Genomic DNA, 22,156 nt, shown 5'->3' on the forward strand with positions numbered 1-22,156 from the left:
TGGGGCGATTTGATTTCAGATATTATTTTATTTTTTTGAAAAATGAATATTATTTTTTTTTTATTTGTTGTTTTTTCTGTTTTGTTTTTACATATTATGTACCTACATTTCCCAAGTTTCTATATAAAAAGTCTTAAAAATTTAAGCAACTTGAACTCTAAGAGCAAGTTCGTGCGACCCAGTCGTGCATTTTATTTCTTTATTTTATGCTATAGTAGCCTTACCAAAATTTTGTACGAAAATATATATTTTTTGTCACCAGGTCTTTTTAGTCTTATATCAAAAAAATATAAACAATTCGAGTATTCTTTTTGACATTTTATGCATTTTTGACAATGGTGCTGTTAAAAATCAGACCTACCAGATTAAATGCGTGATCTGATGTATAACGTTAATGTACTATTTTACATATGGACTTTAGTTGTCTTTCTGTCGTCTGTGTGTGTTTAGCTGTATCTTAAGCTCCAGCCCAAATAGCCCGATCATCCTAGACAAAATTTCACTATATATCAAAGTTAATTTAAGTACAAAATTTTTTGATGCAGTTAGGTTCCTTTGATGAAGGAGAATATAAAACCACAGTTTTACACCAAAATTTGATATGGCGTATCCCCGAAAATGACCCCTGACCCCTAGGTAGTACGGAAAGAGTGATTTCAGTCGAATTTAATAAAATTTTAGTATGTTGTAGTTCATGTGAAGCTTATAACAACTCTCTATGGATGCAACCCCCTTGCCCCAAGTATACCCCCTCCTAAGCCTCTTTATTGCCACCTTTTTTACCCCATTTGTACCCTTTTAATGGGTTGAATACGATAACTTAGGCGCCCAGAATTGATAACGGTTTTTTGAAGAAGAGTTCAATACAATAATTTTTTTCTATAGAAGGGGTGATCTATCTCCCCCCCCCCTCCCTCTTTTAGGTGGGAGGGGCAGTTTTCAAAAAAAATATTTAAATTAAAAAATTATTAATAAACAACGGCAACACTTATAGCTATGAATGATACCATTTTCAAAAGCCAGAACTGCACACTTTATTTTAATTTATAAATCAAGTTATTTTAATGAATTGTTTTTAAAATAATCGATTTTTCAGTGTTCAGTGTTTTTTAAAAACTTTTTTTCCAATATTTTGACTTTAAAATCTATTATTTCAAAAACAATTCATTAAAATAACTTGATTTATAAATTAAAATCAAGTGTGCAGTTCTGGCTTGTGAAAATGGTATCATTCATAGCTGTAAGTGTTGCCGTTGTTTATTAATAATTTTTTAATTTAAATATTTTTTTAGAAAATTGCCCCTCCCACCTAAACGGGGGCAAGCGGGTTGCATCCATAGAGAGTTGTTATAAGCTTCACATGAACTACAACATACTAAAATTTTATTAAATTCGACTGAAATCACTCTTTCCGTACTACCTAGGGGTCAGGGGTCATTTTCGGGAATACGCCATATCAAATTTTGGTGTAAAACTGTGGTTTTATATTCTCCTCCATCAAAGGAACCTAACTGCATAAAAAAATTTTGTACTTAAATTAACTTTGATAAAATTTCTAGATTGATCGGGCTAAAAGCACGGAAACAATTTGCTTTGAACTTGATCATACATTAGGTTCAATATTATAGTTGAAATAGCTTATGTAGCCAAAATTGTAAGAAATTCGAAGAATATTTAAAAAAATCTTAATGTACACATTTTCCATTGATTTTTTTTTTTTTTTTCAATACAGAAATTTTTTTATTTGCAATACCTACATTTTTTTTTTAATGCAAAATATTTTTATTTGCAATACAAATTTTATTTTCAATGCAAATATTTTTCAGTTGCAATAACATTTATTTTTTAATGTTAAAATTTTTTACTTGCAATACCTACTTAAATATTTTTTTAAAGGCAAATATTTTTCAGTTGAAATAATTTTTTTTTTAATGCAAATTTTTTCAGCTATAATAAACATTTTTTTTTAATGCAAAATTTTTTTTTCAATTTTAAATGCATTAAAAAAAAATTATTTTTTACAACCCTGATGGAGACACATCTGAGAATGTTGTAAATTTCTTAAGTTTATTTTTTTACAAACTGAAAACTGGCCTTTAGGTGTTCCATTTCATGTTTTCTCTTAAGACATTCATGACCAATGAAGCCTATTGAAAATCCAAATAAAGGTCAAACTATTTGATATATTGTATGAGAATACAACAATTTCAATCCATCGTTAGATTTGTATATACAAAAAAGTTACACATACGCCACAGTTACCCTTTAATCTTCTAGAAGTAATAATAAGAAAAGTTGATTTAATATTCAAATAGCTGACACTATGGGGAAATAGTTGTTGCTATGGATTTTCATTCGAATGTTTAAATACAAGCAATTAAGAAAGCCTCGTGGAAAATCATAGTCAAGAAAATTGTCATCTCACGTCCATCGTGAGGTCATCATGTCACAGAATTAATTTAATAATTATAAATGTTGAACATAATTATCCATTCACTGAATGTAAATATTTATTTTTATATATATTTATTTGAAATCTTATATAATAATGGGGTTGAAGTGCTAAGATCTTGGAATCTTATAAAATAAATAATAAACAAAATTGCGAAAGTTGTTTCACTGCCTGATTACTGGATGATAAAGCAAAAATTTAATTTGGTGTCCTGATAACAATTTTTAATATTTTTTTCTTTTCTTTAGCCGTAATGAAAACATTTAACAGTCTCACCTTAAATTCCTTAAATTCTTAATATTATGAAACTGATTTAAACGAAAAAGAAAAAGGTTGAAATTAACTTAATATCTTAATCTTAATATTTCAGAGAATCAAGCCAAAAGGCACTACTTTATTCGTACTTAGTCATTCTTTATTATTAATCATTTTGTGGAAAGTTTTCATTTATAAATAAAAATTTGTATAAAAAAATACATTGGTAACTTTTATTGTCATCTTGTTATTCTGAATTAAAACTAATTGTTTTGCATCTATAGCAGCTGTGCTTAAATTCAAACACAATTATTTAACAAACGTTTCCGCATAGTACTAAAAACAATTGAAATTTATTTTTCAATTATCAGTTAAACATTCTGTTGTCATTTAGAAAAGTTATTAAAGTATTTTTAATATGAAAGGTCAAGCTAAAGCTATTCATCTGACGAACGGAAATACCCTTACAGTTTTAGCGAACTTGTGAGGGGGAAGGAATGAATCCTAAGAAGGTTTTTTGGTTTTTTTTTTTTAAATTTGAAATTCAATATTTTTTATTTTATATTTTTCTTTTCACTCGTTCTTCACAGAAACCGAAAAAGTAAAAAATGTGGACAAAATTACCGCTAAAATAATTCAGTGCCTACTAATATCGTCGAACACTCTGAACCAAAAACTGCTTTATGGTGGAATTATTTTTTATTTATTGAGTAATTTTTTACTCTTCTCCATTTTTCTACGGTAATTCTTCATTGAATTTTTAATAAAATGCCAGACGTAGTTACTCCAAAATTGTTAAAACTTTTTGAATAACTAAATAAAAAGTGGAGAAGATAAAAATCTTTTTCCTTTCGGCTCTTTTTGTCACAATAGATGTTTTTCAAATAACTCAAAATGTTTGCATCTGTGAAAAAGCTATACTTTTAACGTTAAAAGAAATATTTTGTTTCCACAGAACCGTTTTCTTGAAGTCGAAATTGAAGATTTTAACGAAATTTTTTGCACAAAAAATATGTATGTAATAGACTGGGCCAAAAAAATAAAATATTTTTTTTTTTTTGAAAGTTACTTCGAAAATCTTGTTCAGGATGATGAAAAAAAAATTTGGTGAAAATTTGAGCCGTTAAAAATAATTTTAAGAGGTCTATCATCGGTGTTTTTTATTTTTATACATGATATGATGTGTTACAACAGAACTGCTAGACGATCGAAGTTTTTTTTTTTTTTTTTTTTTTTGACGGGAGGAAATCTTCAAAAGACACTTGGCAGTATTCGACACCAAGTAGTGTGGGACTCTTAACCACTAAAACCACCTCTTTATCAGGACCAATCTTGAGAGATCGACATCAGATTTTTCTTTCTTAACTTTGTAAAATCACTTTGGGGGAAGTTTAAACTTTTAATACTTTCCCATGTTTTTTTAGACCATAAGCTCATGAGGCTTAGTTCTTCTTAATCTCCGAACATGGTTTCTGGTATTCAAGACGGACACCATTTCAGAATTGGTATGACTTTGCAGTCTCTGATTATGCGATACAGCGTATTTTTTAACAACTTCTGTAACCGTTTCAATTTGTAAGTCACGATGTAGATCGCTATTTCTTATGTACCAAGGTGCATTAACTATTCCACGAAGGACTTTGTTTTGGAATTTTTGGATGATTTCGGTATTTGCTTTAGTACTTGATTATACAGCATTATTTTGTTTTGGGTTGATAAATCAGAGTTGTTACCAAGTAACACCAGTACATTTTTTTATATTTCAAGTTTAGTTCTTCTCTTTTCTTTTTGATGTGCTCTTTCCACTTTAGCTTTGCATCCAAAGTCATTCCAAGGTATTTGGCCGTATTGGCGTAAGGTACAGCTTGATTATTAATGAATATTGGAATATTGTTTATCTTTTTATTTGTAAAGTTTATATGTGAAGATGTTGATTCATTTAGTTTGATACGCCATTTTTCGGTCCAATCTCTGACTGTGTCGACGGCATTTTGTAGTTTTACTGCTGCCTTAGAGACACATTTGTCGGGTACCAAAATTGCGGTATCATCTGCAAAAGTAGCCATTATGGTGTGATTACCAACTGGGGTATCCCTTGTGTATAGTAAATACAGGGTAGGACCTAGGACACTTCCTTGTGGTACACCGGCTTCTATTATCTTCAATTCCGAATATTCTTGATCGTACCTTATTCTAAACAATCAGTCTGATATGTACGATTTTAATATTTCATAGTTAAAATGTTCCCTAAATTGAGTTCGGAAGAAGTTATTCACGATTTAAAAATTGATTTTTTACTTTTTTTCTCGATTTAAATCGTGAATAACTTCTTCAGAACTCAATTTAGGGAAAATTACTCTGAGACCTTTTTTGTAGAGAATTAAATTTCCTATAAGAATCTGTCGTGGTTTTATTTTTCTATTCACTTATTTGCTCATCACAAAATTCCAAAGTGAAACAGTCAAGTTGAAAAAACACTTCGATTTAAAAAGCTTAATTACTCGAATACGGCTCGTCTGACGAAAATTGTCAATCAGATATTTTTTGTAGGAAATTTAATTTTATATAAGAAAAAATGAACAGAAATTTTTTTTACTTTGATCGTCTAGCAGTTCTGTTGTAACACATCATATCATGTATAAAAATAAAAAACACCGATGATAGACCTCTTAAAATTATTTTTAACGGCTCAAATTTTCAACAAATTTTTTTTTCATCATCCTGAACAAGATTTTCTAAGTAACTTTCAAAAAAAAAAATATTTTATTTTTTTGGCCCAGTCTAGTATGTAATATTAATGTTTAGATTGAAAAATTTTCAAAAAAAAATAGTTTTTAGATATACCTAAAAAAAATCTAATTTTCTTTTTGAAAAATAATTTTTTGGAAAACCGATAAATGGTTTTTTTTTAACTTTGTTCCTGTATTTTTTAAAATTTTGTACATAATATATTTGTTTAAAACAAATCTAACGAAAAAGACAAAAATAATTTTTCGTTTGGAGGTCGAAACCAATTAAAGAGATTTTTTTCACTACCTAAGAAATAAGTACCTTGTTGATAAGTAAAGTTTTTAAAATTTTTACTAATAAAAAAACTTCAAGAAAATATCATAGTTATTATGTTTTATAGATTCCATTTCGCGCCAGATTGTACTTTTTCAAAAAAAAAAAAAAAAATTAAAATTTTTACCCTAAATAAAAACTTTTACAACTTTTATAATCAATTAAGCTGGATTTTTAACTGTTTTAAAAATGGAAAAAAAAATAATATGGACAAATGAAACATTTTGAAGCCGACATTAATAAAAAAAAAAGTTTGCAGCTTATTCTAAATTTCATTAATTTTCATCTAGTATTTGCCATGCAAACAATTTTAGGCGTCAAAAAGCATGAAAGAGACCACTGTGCGATAGTATAGAACTCTTTCGGTTTTAAACTTATTATTTCAAAGAAAAGTAAACAAACACAAATACTTAAAAGCTATATAATATTCAAATGTTAAATATAATATATATATAATAATAAAGTAAAACTCATTATTTTTATATCCTGAATAAAAATACAAATTCTGTCAAGAATTTATTATATATAAATTATACATAGTTAAATACTTAAAAACTAATAAATTCATATTTCAACAGTTTTAATTTCTGTTTCTGCTGGTGATTTTTTCAACTTTCGAATACACCATCTTACGAGATCTTCACCAAACCACAAAATGCCAACAATAACACACATTCCATTCATGCTCAAGACAAAAAATCCATAACTTGTAGCATCAGGAATCATACCTATAAATATACCAAATTAAAATTTGTACCAATATTACTTTGTTTTAGTAAAAATCTTACCAATTATGGGTGCCGAACACAATGAAAACACACCCATAATAGTCCTTTCCAATGCAATAGCATCTGATAATTTCTTTGGTGCAACATAACCTGACAAAATCATATTTCCATATGCAACTCTTATAGCTTTATTAGTTCCCATTACAGCAAAGCATACCAAAGCAATTGGTACTTTTCTAGTCTGTCCGACAACAACTCTTGCTGCACAAATTAACATGCAACTTACAATCATTATCACTCTTTTGTCACATTTCAATTTGCCGACGGTATGTGGAATGAAAAACTTCATAATTTGATCACAAGATCCTAGCATTGACATGCAAGTGGCAATTTCATAGTTACTAAAACGAAACTCGGACAAAATAAATGGCAAGACTGATGCAAAATTATTTTCTGTAAATTCAATTACAGTTAATCCTAGAGCCAAGTTGAAATATGTAAAATCTTTGAGCAGATCTAAATGCAAGTAATCTACGATCTTGGTAAATAAAGATGACTGATTTTGCTGTTCGTCTCTGATAAATTCTTCTCGAGGCTTTAGTAAAAATTTTATTTCTTCTGCTGGTGAAGTCTCCAAGCTTTTTGGCCCTCGAAAAGAACCATTATTTGAAGTTATCAACGTATAAGTTTTGTCACTGTCTTGAGTAACGCAAGTTTCTAAACCATTCTGTCCATTATTCGGAACTATTGGAGGTTTATCAATTTGTAAAATTCGAAGATTCTCTGCAAGTCTTTCGCCTTTAAGTTTTTTAGCATGCTTTTGAACAGGTTGAAAGATGAATGAACAGATAAAATTGTGAAGGGACAATCCAATATAAAATAATACAGCTCCAGTAACGCCATATTGAACCATTAGAAAAGTTGCAACAAATGGTAGAAACATTGGACCCAAACCGGCTATTGTACTCATCAAAGTCATTGCTGATCGGCGTTTTGTATCGAAATAGGAGTTGATTGCTTGGCTGGATGCAGAAAATATGAATCCTTTTCCAAAACCTTTAAGACAAAACAAAATAAAGAGGCTGAAATTTCGAAAAATGTTAAAATTTTCAATGGACTTACCATACAACAAGGTTATTGACAAGAAGTAGGAAATGTACGATTTTGAGAAAAACGTGGCTACTAGACCAAGGGTAATTAAAAAAGCTCCCAAGAAGCTAATTTGGCGGTAGGAAAATGTTCGATACAGTGGATTGCTGAAAATTCCTGAAAAAATGAAGAAGAATTTCGGAAACTCCACCAATACTTGTTGATTTCTTGAGATTTATATGTCTTACCTATAAGAGCTGATGCAGCTTGTTGTGCATTGATTAATGTCACTATTTGTGAACTACTAAATCCAAAATTGGTAAATCTTGTCCTGAATAAAATACCAAATTGCTGAAGAATTGGAAAAGTACTCAACTGAAAAAAGAAATAAAGCTAATAGTTGCTATAGAAATCCCAAAACAAAGTTTCAAAACTTACTAAACTAACTCCAGCAGCTATTGCTACCATCCAACCCCATCCTCCATCTGGTGGTCTAAAGTTTTTATCTAATTTATTGTTTGCTAAACGTTTCGTTTTCGCTGGTTTTTTGTGTCGAACAATTTGAACAATTCGTCCTTTGTGTTTGCCAGTTTCAAGCGTTACCTCAACATCATTTTCGGTAACTTTAGGCATTTTGTGAAATTTAATTTAGAAAAAACGATGACATTAATGAGCTTTTATCTGAAAGAAAGAAAGAAAATATTAAAAGAAATTTAATAAGAAAAATTTATCTCCCGCCAAATAAAAGAAAAACCTCCCTTCTCAAAAACAAAATACCAAATACTCGTACCTAAAAGGTTTTCTGTTTGAATTCTTTGTGAAATAGAATTTTGTTCAACTTTATGTTAATTAAAAAAAAAAAAAAAAATAATAATAAGCGTGGATGGTATTAAAATAATATTTTAGAACTTAATCTTTATTCATGAAATTATTATGGTGTTTTTGAAAATTTGAATTTATAACTTTCTGAATGGTCGAGCAATTATGATATTATTTGAAATCGCCAGACACTTTACAAATCATATACCTACCGACTTTTGATCTTATTTTGAATACGAACAATAGGTTTTATTTTAAGAACTCATAATAATGATGCAACAAAAAAAAAAAAAATAATAAGAAAAAATATACTAAAGGAATTTTAATAAGCAAGCTTAGATCCTAGACATATCAATTTAAGAAACAAAAAGAGGATGAAAGCATTTATTGATGAAAAATATGAAAATTAAAGACACAATTTCATTCAAACGGAAAGTTAACATTGATTGACTCTAAGATAAGGGTGGTTGGTCAATATTGAAGAGATTATCCTAAGGATATATTTTGGAATATCCTTTTGAACTCTTAGCACTGTATTATATCATTCCATACAGTAAATAAACATATTCAATACAATTTTGTGATTCAGAGTGATATGAAGTGTGTTGAATGATTCAGAAATTCATAGAGCTTAAGGCGTAAGGCAAACACGTAGATATTAAAAATAACCACAGCTGAAGTTATACAAAAGTAAGATTAAGTAAATAATTCTTCTGTTGAAGCTTATGTAATTAAAATAAAAGGAGAAGCTCATATAAAAAAAAAAATAAATAAAAATCATATAAATCATTCATGTTCTTATAGTAATGATGCTGAATGATGTCTTACAAAAACTTCCAGAAATGTTAAAAACTTAAATAAATTAACAAAAAAAATCATTTAAATTAAAATTTTTTGAGGTATTTCTAACAGTCGCATCTTAGAAGGAGTTAAAAATGGTTACGTTCGAGTGTTTGAAAACCAATTTTAAGCTTAAAACCATATATTAAACTCTTAAGATGAAACATTTTTCAGAGTGATGTATTTCATGCAATCTTAATGAATACCGTAAAACATTTTTTTTTTCATTGACGTGGGAAAAAAAAAGACTTATTTTCAATATGGAATAGATAAAAGTTCAAATTTCTTATTTAAAAAAATCTTAACTCGACCAACTCCCGTTGAAAAATCGAATTTTTAACGAACTAATAGCAAATTGTTTTAAGATTTTCCATTATTGTGGGCTACAAATTCTTTGATTTTTTTTCGATTAATTTACTTAAATTAAAAAAAGCTTTTTAAAACATATACATAATCTTTCTCCAATTCTTTTAAACATTTTTGTTGGCAATATAACTTTTAAATTTGTAAACAATAATTGTTTTTACTCAAATAAACTTAAATTTTCATTTGAATTAGTTACAACACTGCAGTTCTATACTAGTAGATACAAAGTAAGAGTATAAAACGGTTAATTCTTATCTTACAAACAAAAATCGAAAAAATCTACCTTTTTTTATTCCATCACCTTTAAATCCTTATTTTTTATATGACAACCTATAATAAATTGTATATCATCTGAAAGCTTATTATTTCACCTTTTATATGACGCTTCAATCATATTTCTACCATGCCTAAAAAAAAAGTAAGAATTTTTTAAAGCCAACCATGTCTAAATTTCAAACTGAGATGACGATACTTCCTCTACTGCTGGCTGGTCATCGGCGACAAATATTCACAGGCGTTTTGAGGTATTTTTCAAGTTTTTCAATAAAAAGATTATATAACTTGTAGAGCACGTACCGTTATGTGTGATATATTAAATGAAAGGTAATATTATCAGCATGCGTACTAAAGTTAAATAAATTTGTTATGTGCTCTAGGTCAAAAGATATAATGTGTTTAGAAAAAGAACATCTTTTCACCGTTATCTCAGAGTTTTGAATATGAAATTAATTGAAATTTTGCACAATCATAATTTTATTTAATTACCTATCTACTGTATAAATTTCATTCATCTATGTATTAAAATAAAAAAGTTATAATCAACTGATTTTTCGTGTCGCTTTTTCGTTTCATCTTGTTTCAAATCACTACGATACTAAAGAAGTTTTCACTTCAAAAATATATTGTTAAATTGTTGTTTGCAAGCTTACTTTTTTAGAACTACGTGAAAATGGTGTTTTTTTTTTAACTCTTTTTAAATGAAAGATCTGAAAACTTGACTTTGAACTATAAATACATAACCTACAAGCAGTATTTCATTTTCGAAAGTAGAAATACCTACTTTTTTAAATCAAAATACTTGCAACCGTTTTTCAGAAAAAAAAACTTCATCTTGGGAAAAGTTTAAATATATAAATATGTAGATAAATGTTCGAAATTAAAGATTGCATTTATATCTTTAGTATACAATGACAATTAAAATCAATATTTAAAAAAGGAGAAAAAACAACAACTAAAAAAACTTTTCCCTTAATCCTCCATTTTAACTTAAATATAAATCTATAATTTTATTAAATAAACAAAACTATGAAATATGTCATATGAATGGTAAAGAAAGGTAGACAAATATGTGGCTGTGGCTCCCTTGATAACCGGTAAAAAAATTAAAACTGCATTTCCTTTTAAAAAATAAACGATTAATTATTTTTAAACTAAAAACGAAACGGTTCACTGTGGTGTATGTGCAACATTTTTTTTTCTACTTAGATAATTTAATAGAAAACACTTTTTTTGTTTTATATGTCAATATCTTGAGTTCAAATTTTCTATTTAGTTATCGTACCTACAGTTTGTAAGTATAACGTACAAAAAACGTAACGTACAAATGGAACCATATTAAAATACGATGCTGTCAAATAATAAGTATCAAACCACTTGTGAATTTAGTGGGACATATTCTTGTTCTATTTCAATAACGAAATTGATACCCGTGTCAACTGGTTTGAAATACAATTCACTCAATAGTTCTGAATAATGAGCCTTTTCCCAAATATACAGAAAAGTAAAAAAAGTTTTTGATGTTTAATGACAAAATTCTTGTTTCTGAAACTGTTCAAAAAAGGAATTTTCTACAATTGATTTCAAGGCAGTAGACAGTCAAATACAAATACGTTTTTTATGTAACTTTTCAGTACTGTCATGTTCGTGTTTTGTGATCATATGATTTCAGGGGAAAATGAGGATTTTGGAAAGGTTGGGAAACATCACAAAAAAGGGATGGAAAACACGCGATGGTTTAAAGAGTTTCCCATTTAGGGCAGCTTCAATTTTAAGTTCTTTTACCGTTTTTGAAGACCCTCCCCTTGGAAATGTACCCAGAGTATTTCTATGATAACATATGTCACAAAATGGCTAACAATATTCTGTATTTACTTTTGAGTGTAAACAAAACACTTCAAACAAAGCCAATGTTCAGGAATCTAGACAATTTATTTTTTACGTGCAGCCATTAAATGCAATTCAAAAATTTTTGTCTCACATTATTATGAACGTAAATGTTAACAAGTTTCTCCGGCATAATCAATATAACTACCGGCTTTTTATGAATATTAAACTATTCACATTTTTAATAGGTCGCGTCACATGACTCTGATGTCCAGTGAAAGCTCTCACGAGCGGGAATTAATGTTGTTAATTTTAAAATGCATTAAATATAAATATGTTTAAATAAAAATTCATGAGTTTGACTTATTATTCATTTGTCATTTAGTTCAAAAATTAGATAAACTTCATTTGTTATTATACAAAAACACCATTAAAAAATATTAAACAAAAGTACTGTTATTTATTTAAAATTTTAAATGTCCATTTGACACATTATTTATTAAACAACAAATTTCACTGTTATTTTGTTTTTTTGTTTAAATGGTTATAAAATAATTAAAAATCAATGTTATTTACCATTAGATTTTATTTATAATATGTACATCTTTGAAGTCTTTTTTTTTTAACTTTCACGTTAAAGCCTCACAAAATCAACCTTCCACCGCACAACTCAACCTACCACTGTGAATCTAACCATCTGACTTGGGCTTGTCTTACTCAACACAATTACTATTTGCATAACGTTGAATTTTTAATTTCCGATCAATCACTTCACGTGACTTTGGTGATTTTTTTTTTTTTCTTTTATTTTTTGTATCTTTTTTTTTTTAATTGCAAAAACAACAAATGATTGTGGTTTTATTTTATAAATTGAGTTCACAACAAACTAAAAAATAATTAACAAACTACAAAACAGAAACTATTAAATTCATTCACATGCTTTTTAGACTCAATTTGAGTTACATTACACTCAATTAATAAAAAATTGGTCTTAACTCAAAGACAGACAGTTAAATTTACAACACGTGTAATAAAATTGCAACTTGTTTTTTTTTACAATAATTGTATCTTGTTATAATAGTTGTACTCAATGGTTTTGATCTACACTGCGAATCACTTGGTTATGAACATTCCATTTTTGTATAATTTTCTTCTTTTTTTCAAAAAATGTTTAAAAAAAAAAAAACTTTAAAAATATTTCTGAGTTGAAATACGTTTTTAAGGTAAACTAATTTTTTTAAACCTAGGCGAATGGATCAAAATCACTTATATATAATTTTAAAGGTTTTCTATTTTTTACGAATTTTTAGCAATTATTGTATAAAAAATTTCAATTCTAGTATACATATTTGACTATAGAAACACTTTCCTCTAAAAAAAAAAAGGAGTTAAAATTTATGGTAATGTTGCAATATATATTTGGTATGTATTAGGTAGGCACTTTAATTCCAACAAATTTAAGATTAACTTAAGCCGCAATTTGAAACAATTCGTTTGTGAATATTTGGCGTTTATAATTAAAAAAAACTGGATTTAAATGCTATTCAAAATCAGTTTTTATTATTAAGGTATTATTTATAAAAAAAAAATATATAAAGTCTTTTATTTGTACCAAACTACAACATTTGATAGCAAAAAGCCTAAAAATAGAATAAAACAAAAACTAATAATTTTAACAACTTTATAATAATGTTAATTAAATTTTACCATCAATTTTATAAGAAATGTTTTTGACCATAAACTTCATGTGTACCAAAATGTTTTTAAAAATATAATATCGAGTCGTTTTTTTTTAATAATATTTGTTTGCACTTGAAAACAAATTTTGAGTTTTTCCGTTGTATCAGGTGTGGCACTGTTACTTAAGTTTTCATTTATAAATATGCTATTTAATAGCTTCAACAGATAATGTATTTAATACTATGTCGGCACACTGACTGGTGCGAATTTGGCAAGACAAAAATAAAAAATTATGATTTTTCAAAAAAAGTGGTCACAAAAAAGTCTCTTTAATAGGGTGAAAATATTTTTTTTTCCAGAATTGTGAAAACAATATTCGAATTCCTCGGAAGATTCTACATCAATTTCATATTAGATTCTCTATAAAATATTGAGACCGAAAAAGTTGTAGCGACATGAAAAAGTATGAACCAAATTCGCACCCGTGTGCCTATCACGTCACAAAAAAGAGGTGTGCCTATAGTAAATATATTTTTTAAATATTAAATATTTACACTTCGTTAACCGTCTTTCAACTTCAAAAAATTTTAAGATTAGATGTAACGGGTGTGACGTTAGAAAAATTGATTTAGTCTGTTTCAGTGACTTTTAGAAGCGATATTGTAGATTTTTTGCATGGAAAGTCGTGGATATCGTATTCAATATGAAAGAGGATTCTATTACGTTTCCAGTAAGCATGAAGGAAATCTACAAATAAAATGTGTTTTTATACCAAGTCAAAAATCTAACGGGTGTGACAGATTTTTGTAAAGAAAAAATCAAATTTCAAATATTCAAGCACCATTCACACAATAGGTAAATAAAATTATCAGGTTGAGAATCTATGAGTAGGTATTCATCAAAATAATTGCCTCGAGATTTGTTTGAGTAATTAAGTTTTATAGTGTTCATTTTTTCAATCTTCTACTCAAAAACTAGTCATTTTTTTTAAATATTTAGATTGAGAAATATAAAAAACATTAAGTTAATGTATGAAATTATTTAAGTACAAAATATGAGTATTTAAATACCATCATTCGATTTCTTATACGTTCAATTTAATTTTTGCCTATTAGTGGTCAACTTGTGTGGAATCACTGTATTGTTTAAATAGAATAAAACAAAATTGACAAGCTCTTTTTTCTCCAAATTTTGACAAGAACATTTAGTATTTTCAAAACAATAGATTGAAATAAAATGGTTTGAAATGCTTGTTTCTGTTATGGTTATCAATTTTGGCACAAAAATTATCGTTATTGTGCAAAATAATAAAACAATTTTTAAAAGAATCGCATCAATTCAATCAAAATTCCCCCATAAGTGTTTTTTTTTTTATATCTAGTCAATGATTTGCGGAAAATTCGTCGAAAACAATTCGTCGAATTACAATTCATCGAACACAATTGATCGAAAAAACAATTCACCGAACAACAATTCTTCGAATGACAATTCGTCGAATAACAATTCATCGAATAACAATTCATCGAATGGCAATTCATCGAACACAATTGATCGAAAAAACAATTCACCGAACACAATTCCTCGAATGACAGTTCGTCGAATAACAATTCATCGAATAACAATTTATCGAATGACAATTCATCGAATGACGAATTCATCGAATAAATTATTAAAAATCATAGGTTGCCACCACAATGACGTGCTATATCTTTTTGTAAAGCTAGTAACTTTTACTCTAATTTTGCATTGAAATGAAACCGTTTTATTAAACCTTTTTTCCAATTTTTTTTTTCAAACACAAAATTTTGAAAAAAAAAAACTGAAACAAAAATTTCGAACTAATTTTTTTCAAAATTTTATGTAAGTAAAAGCTAATTTTGTTTTCAAAGATAAATTTTAACATTCGTTTCTAAGGAAGCAAAGAAAACCCGATGCAAAAATGTCTTGTCGTTTTCGAGAAATTAATAAAAAAAAAAAACAAAACAACTTTTTTCTAACAAAACACTTAATTATTTGTTTTACGTGGTTGATTTAGTGTTCATTTTCTTTTATTTTACGATGAGTTTGGATGCATTTTCCGCAAATTCTTCGAATGAAAATTCTTCGAATGACAATTCCTCGAATTGCAATTCGTCGAAAACAATTTATCGAATCACAATTCATCGAATGGAAAATTCATCGAATAAATTATTAAAAATCATAAGTTGCCACCACAATGACGTGCCATACCTTTTTGTAAAGCTAGTAACTTTCCCTTTTAGTTTGCATTTAAATAAAAATGTTTTAGGGAATTTAAAAAAATTTCAAAATTTTAAAATTTTATTTCAGTCCAAAAATATAAAAAATTATTCTAAGTCCTAATATGTGAAAAATTTTATTAAGTCGTGAAATATGAAATAGAAATTTTTTTCATATTTTTGGACTAAGAAATTTTTTTCGGGACTTAGAAAAATTTTTCACATTTAGGACTTAGAAAAATTTTGAAATTTTTTTTAAATTCCCTAAAACATTTTTATTTAAATGCATATTAAAAGAGAAAGTTACTAGCTTTACAAAAAGGTATGGCACGTCATTGTGGTGGCAACTTATGATTTTTAATAATTTATTCGATGAATTTTCCATTCGATGAATTGCTTTCGACGAATTGTCATTCGAGGAATTGTCATTCGAGGAACTGTTATTCGAAGAATTTTCATTCAATGGCCATATATTTTTGCAAAGCGAGCAACTTTTACTTTTATTTTGAATTTAAATAAAAATGTTTTAAGAATTTTTTTTTCAAACTAAAAATTTTGAAAATATTTCTAAGTCCAAAAATATAAAAAATTATTCTAAGTCCTAATATGTGAAAAATTTTATTAAGTCGTGAAATATGAAATAGAAATTTTTTTCATATTTTTGGACTAAGAAATTTTTTTCGGGACTTAGAAAAATTTTTCACATTTAGGACTTAGAAAAATTTTGAAATTTTTTTTAAATTCCCTAAAACATTTTTATTTAAATGCATATTAAAAGAGAAAGTTACTAGCTTTACAAAAAGGTATGGCACGTCATTGTGGTGGCAACTTATGATTTTTAATAATTTATTCGATGAATTTTCCATTCGATGAATTGCTTTCGACGAATTGTCATTCGAGGAATTGTCATTCGAGGAACTGTTATTCGAAGAATTTTCATTCAATGGCCATATATTTTTGCAAAGCGAGCAACTTTTACTTTTATTTTGAATTTAAATAAAAATGTTTTAAGAATTTTTTTTTCAAACTAAAAATTTTGAAAATATTTCTAAGTCCAAAAATATAAAAAATTATTCTAAGTCCTAATATGTGAAAAATTTTATTAAGTCGTGAAATATGAAATAGAAATTTTTTTCATATTTTTGGACTAAGAAATTTTTTTCGGGACTTAGAAAAATTTTTCACATTTAGGACTTAGAAAAATTTTGAAATTTTTTTTAAATTCCCTAAAACATTTTTATTTAAATGCATATTAAAAGAGAAAGTTACTAGCTTTACAAAAAGGTATGGCACGTCATTGTGGTGGCAACTTATGATTTTTAATAATTTATTCGATGAATTTTCCATTCGATGAATTGCTTTCGACGAATTGTCATTCGAGGAATTGTCATTCGAGGAACTGTTATTCGAAGAATTTTCATTCAATGGCCATATATTTTTGCAAAGCGAGCAACTTTTACTTTTATTTTGAATTTAAATAAAAATGTTTTAAGAATTTTTTTTTCAAACTAAAAATTTTGAAAATATTTCTAAGTCCAAAAATATAAAAAATTATTCTAAGTCCTAATATGTGAAAAATTTTATTAAGTCTTGAAATATGAAATAGAAATTTTTTTCATATTTTTGGACTAAGAAATTTTTTTTCGGGACTTAGAAAAATTTTTTATATTTCAGGACTTAGAAAAATTTTCACATTTGGGACTTAGAAAAATTTTAAAATTTTGAAATTTTTTTAAATTCCCTAAAACATTTTTATTTAAATGCAAACTAAAAGGGAAAGTTACTAGCTTTACAAAAAGGTATGGCACGTCATTGTGGTGGCAACTTATGATTTTTAATAATTTATTCGATGAATTCGTCATTCGATGAATTGTCATTCGATAAATTGTTATTCGATGAATTGTTATTCGACGAACTGTCATTCAAGGAATTGTGTTCGGTGAATTGTTTTTTCGATCAATTGTGTTCGATGAATTGCCATTCGATGAATTGTTATTCGATGAATTGTTATTCGACGAATTGTCATTCGAAGAATTGTTGTTCGGTGAATTGTTTTTTCGATCAATTGTGTTCGATGAATTGTAATTCGACGAATTGTTTTCGATAAATTTTCCGGTGACCCTAGTGATTTGCGGAAAATTCGTCGAAAACAATTCGTCGAATTACAATTCATCGAACACAATTGATCGAAAAAACAATTCACCGAACAACAATTCTTCGAATGACAATTCGTCGAATAACAATTCATCGAATAACAATTCATCGAATGGCAATTCATCGAACACAATTGATCGAAAAAACAATTCACCGAACACAATTCCTCGAATGACAGTTCGTCGAATAACAATTCATCGAATAACAATTTATCGAATGACAATTCATCGAATGACGAATTCATCGAATAAATTATTAAAAATCATAGGTTGCCACCACAATGACGTGCTATATCTTTTTGTAAAGCTAGTAACTTTTACTCTAATTTTGCATTGAAATGAAACCGTTTTATTAAACCTTTTTTCCAATTTTTTTTTTCAAACACAAAATTTTGAAAAAAAAAAACTGAAACAAAAATTTCGAACTAATTTTTTTCAAAATTTTATGTAAGTAAAAGCTAATTTTGTTTTCAAAGATAAATTTTAACATTCGTTTCTAAGGAAGCAAAGAAAACCCGATGCAAAAATGTCTTGTCGTTTTCGAGAAATTAATAAAAAAAAAAAACAAAACAACTTTTTTCTAACAAAACACTTAATTATTTGTTTTACGTGGTTGATTTAGTGTTCATTTTCTTTTATTTTACGATGAGTTTGGATGCATTTTCCGCAAATTCTTCGAATGAAAATTCTTCGAATGACAATTCCTCGAATTGCAATTCGTCGAAAACAATTTATCGAATCACAATTCATCGAATGGAAAATTCATCGAATAAATTATTAAAAATCATAAGTTGCCACCACAATGACGTGCCATACCTTTTTGTAAAGCTAGTAACTTTCCCTTTTAGTTTGCATTTAAATAAAAATGTTTTAGGGAATTTAAAAAAATTTCAAAATTTTAAAATTTTATTTCAGTCCAAAAATATAAAAAATTATTCTAAGTCCTAATATGTGAAAAATTTTATTAAGTCGTGAAATATGAAATAGAAATTTTTTTCATATTTTTGGACTAAGAAATTTTTTTCGGGACTTAGAAAAATTTTTCACATTTAGGACTTAGAAAAATTTTGAAATTTTTTTTAAATTCCCTAAAACATTTTTATTTAAATGCATATTAAAAGAGAAAGTTACTAGCTTTACAAAAAGGTATGGCACGTCATTGTGGTGGCAACTTATGATTTTTAATAATTTATTCGATGAATTTTCCATTCGATGAATTGCTTTCGACGAATTGTCATTCGAGGAATTGTCATTCGAGGAACTGTTATTCGAAGAATTTTCATTCAATGGCCATATATTTTTGCAAAGCGAGCAACTTTTACTTTTATTTTGAATTTAAATAAAAATGTTTTAAGAATTTTTTTTTCAAACTAAAAATTTTGAAAATATTTCTAAGTCCAAAAATATAAAAAATTATTCTAAGTCCTAATATGTGAAAAATTTTATTAAGTCGTGAAATATGAAATAGAAATTTTTTTCATATTTTTGGACTAAGAAATTTTTTTCGGGACTTAGAAAAATTTTTCACATTTAGGACTTAGAAAAATTTTGAAATTTTTTTTAAATTCCCTAAAACATTTTTATTTAAATGCATATTAAAAGAGAAAGTTACTAGCTTTACAAAAAGGTATGGCACGTCATTGTGGTGGCAACTTATGATTTTTAATAATTTATTCGATGAATTTTCCATTCGATGAATTGCTTTCGACGAATTGTCATTCGAGGAATTGTCATTCGAGGAACTGTTATTCGAAGAATTTTCATTCAATGGCCATATATTTTTGCAAAGCGAGCAACTTTTACTTTTATTTTGAATTTAAATAAAAATGTTTTAAGAATTTTTTTTTCAAACTAAAAATTTTGAAAATATTTCTAAGTCCAAAAATATAAAAAATTATTCTAAGTCCTAATATGTGAAAAATTTTATTAAGTCGTGAAATATGAAATAGAAATTTTTTTCATATTTTTGGACTAAGAAATTTTTTTCGGGACTTAGAAAAATTTTTCACATTTAGGACTTAGAAAAATTTTGAAATTTTTTTTAAATTCCCTAAAACATTTTTATTTAAATGCATATTAAAAGAGAAAGTTACTAGCTTTACAAAAAGGTATGGCACGTCATTGTGGTGGCAACTTATGATTTTTAATAATTTATTCGATGAATTTTCCATTCGATGAATTGCTTTCGACGAATTGTCATTCGAGGAATTGTCATTCGAGGAACTGTTATTCGAAGAATTTTCATTCAATGGCCATATATTTTTGCAAAGCGAGCAACTTTTACTTTTATTTTGAATTTAAATAAAAATGTTTTAAGAATTTTTTTTTCAAACTAAAAATTTTGAAAATATTTCTAAGTCCAAAAATATAAAAAATTATTCTAAGTCCTAATATGTGAAAAATTTTATTAAGTCTTGAAATATGAAATAGAAATTTTTTTCATATTTTTGGACTAAGAAATTTTTTTTCGGGACTTAGAAAAATTTTTTATATTTCAGGACTTAGAAAAATTTTCACATTTGGGACTTAGAAAAATTTTAAAATTTTGAAATTTTTTTAAATTCCCTAAAACATTTTTATTTAAATGCAAACTAAAAGGGAAAGTTACTAGCTTTACAAAAAGGTATGGCACGTCATTGTGGTGGCAACTTATGATTTTTAATAATTTATTCGATGAATTCGTCATTCGATGAATTGTCATTCGATAAATTGTTATTCGATGAATTGTTATTCGACGAACTGTCATTCAAGGAATTGTGTTCGGTGAATTGTTTTTTCGATCAATTGTGTTCGATGAATTGCCATTCGATGAATTGTTATTCGATGAATTGTTATTCGACGAATTGTCATTCGAAGAATTGTTGTTCGGTGAATTGTTTTTTCGATCAATTGTGTTCGATGAATTGTAATTCGACGAATTGTTTTCGATAAATTTTCCGGTGACCCTAGTCAATATATTTAATCCAGCTGTTTACATAATTATGTAAAATCATCAAAATTTGTGTGACTACTATGACCATACTAATACAATGAATGCTTAATTAAACTTTTTTAATAGTTCTGACTTTAATTTAAACATTGCATTCAACAACAAATATTATGTTACTTATACACTTAAAAAAAAAGTTATTTACATGACCTTGATCACTGACACAGAGTGTAAAGAAAATTCACTAAATGCTGTTCTTACTTCTTGTTCTTATTTCTAGAATCCAGAAATTTGAAAGTTGTGTACAACTACACAATTATAGTGTCCTATTTCTTGTGGTGAAACATATTAGTTTTTGTATTCCTTTGTTTTAAAAGCTTTTGTATGTAGGAAAAAAGATGGACTTATTGTGCAAATTCAACTCAAAACAAACACTTCGGCACCGGGTCAATTAACGATAATATGCTTATGACGTCACAAAATATAAAATTTTAACAAAATTTATTCAAAACATTCAAAATTTATATTAATTCGATAAAACAAAGACAAGTTTTTGCTTCTAATGTTTCGAGCGCGTTCAACTATAACCAAACTCATGCCGACAATAACTACTTTTTGTATCAACAACAGCACCTCCAGTCACCAAGTTTATATTTATTCAATAGAGATACAGGTTAGAAACTCAGCTGATTCACGCGTTGAGATTAATAACTTTTTGCTAGCGGCATTATCGTTCAAAATTAAATCGAAAAAGATTACCACAAACTGTATGAAATTTTTGCATGGAATTATTAGATTTGTGGAGTTACCCTATATTGTTGGGATTTTTTTTTTTTTTTTGCTTAATATAATCATATTGATATTATAAGTGCTGGTTTAAGTTAGATTAATTAATTATAATCGCTAATGCTCCACTTCAGAAAAAAAAATCTCAAATCTGAAACTTGAACTTGATAAGAAAAAAAAAACCAAAAAATGATAATTTTGACACATGAAGTAATAATATGATTGACGATAATACATACTTTTATGTTCTTCTTTTTTTATTTTCTACGCCTGCCAGTATCACAATTATTGAACGAAAATTTTTCCAGTTTTTCAGCCATTTTTAAAAGCCACTTATAAGAACCCTCTGTGAAATTGGGTTATCTTTAAAGATAATTTAAATTGTATTTCACTGTCAAGGCCGCATTTGGATAAAAGATAACCTAAATCACTTTTTTTTTCTACGGATTATAGATTTATCTAAGGACTTTGAACTGATAACTCAGACTACAAGATATTTTTAAATGTTAAAATTATCACCCATTTTAGGGTAACACTTATTAGTTAAGTCGTCATTTTGAATGTTATAATGTCGTTTTAATTTAATTAAGTTCAATATGAAGTACTTGAGTTTAATTTTTCTGATTGATTGGTTATCAGTTAACAACCATAAAATT

At 27.2% G+C, this 22,156-nt stretch overlaps 2 protein-coding genes across 3 annotated transcripts in view; one reads left to right on the plus strand and one right to left on the minus strand.

Annotated features, from left to right (window-relative positions):
- Positions 1-22,156, plus strand: part of LOC129912229 (uncharacterized) — a 71,657-nt gene that overhangs the window by 2,785 nt on the left and 46,716 nt on the right. The gene's annotated exons all lie outside the window — the stretch shown is intronic.
- On the minus strand, positions 6,255-12,516 carry LOC129912231 (monocarboxylate transporter 9-like). Of its 2 annotated transcripts, XM_055990381.1 has the most exons (6): positions 12,292-12,513; positions 8,026-8,268; positions 7,836-7,962; positions 7,621-7,764; positions 6,559-7,554; positions 6,255-6,498 (listed from the first exon to the last, which is right to left on the minus strand). In XM_055990381.1, exons 2-6 carry the CDS (start codon positions 8,218-8,220, stop codon positions 6,335-6,337), a joined length of 1,626 nt encoding a protein of 541 aa, XP_055846356.1. In that variant the 5' UTR covers positions 8,221-8,268; positions 12,292-12,513; the 3' UTR covers positions 6,255-6,334. The 2 variants fall into 2 exon arrangements, with proteins under 2 accessions (XP_055846356.1, XP_055846355.1); XM_055990380.1 differs by having other exon boundaries at positions 6,559-7,764; positions 12,292-12,516.

This window comes from Episyrphus balteatus, chromosome 2 (genome assembly GCF_945859705.1).
Source record: "Episyrphus balteatus chromosome 2, idEpiBalt1.1, whole genome shotgun sequence".
Classification (NCBI taxonomy): domain Eukaryota; kingdom Metazoa; phylum Arthropoda; class Insecta; order Diptera; family Syrphidae; genus Episyrphus; species Episyrphus balteatus.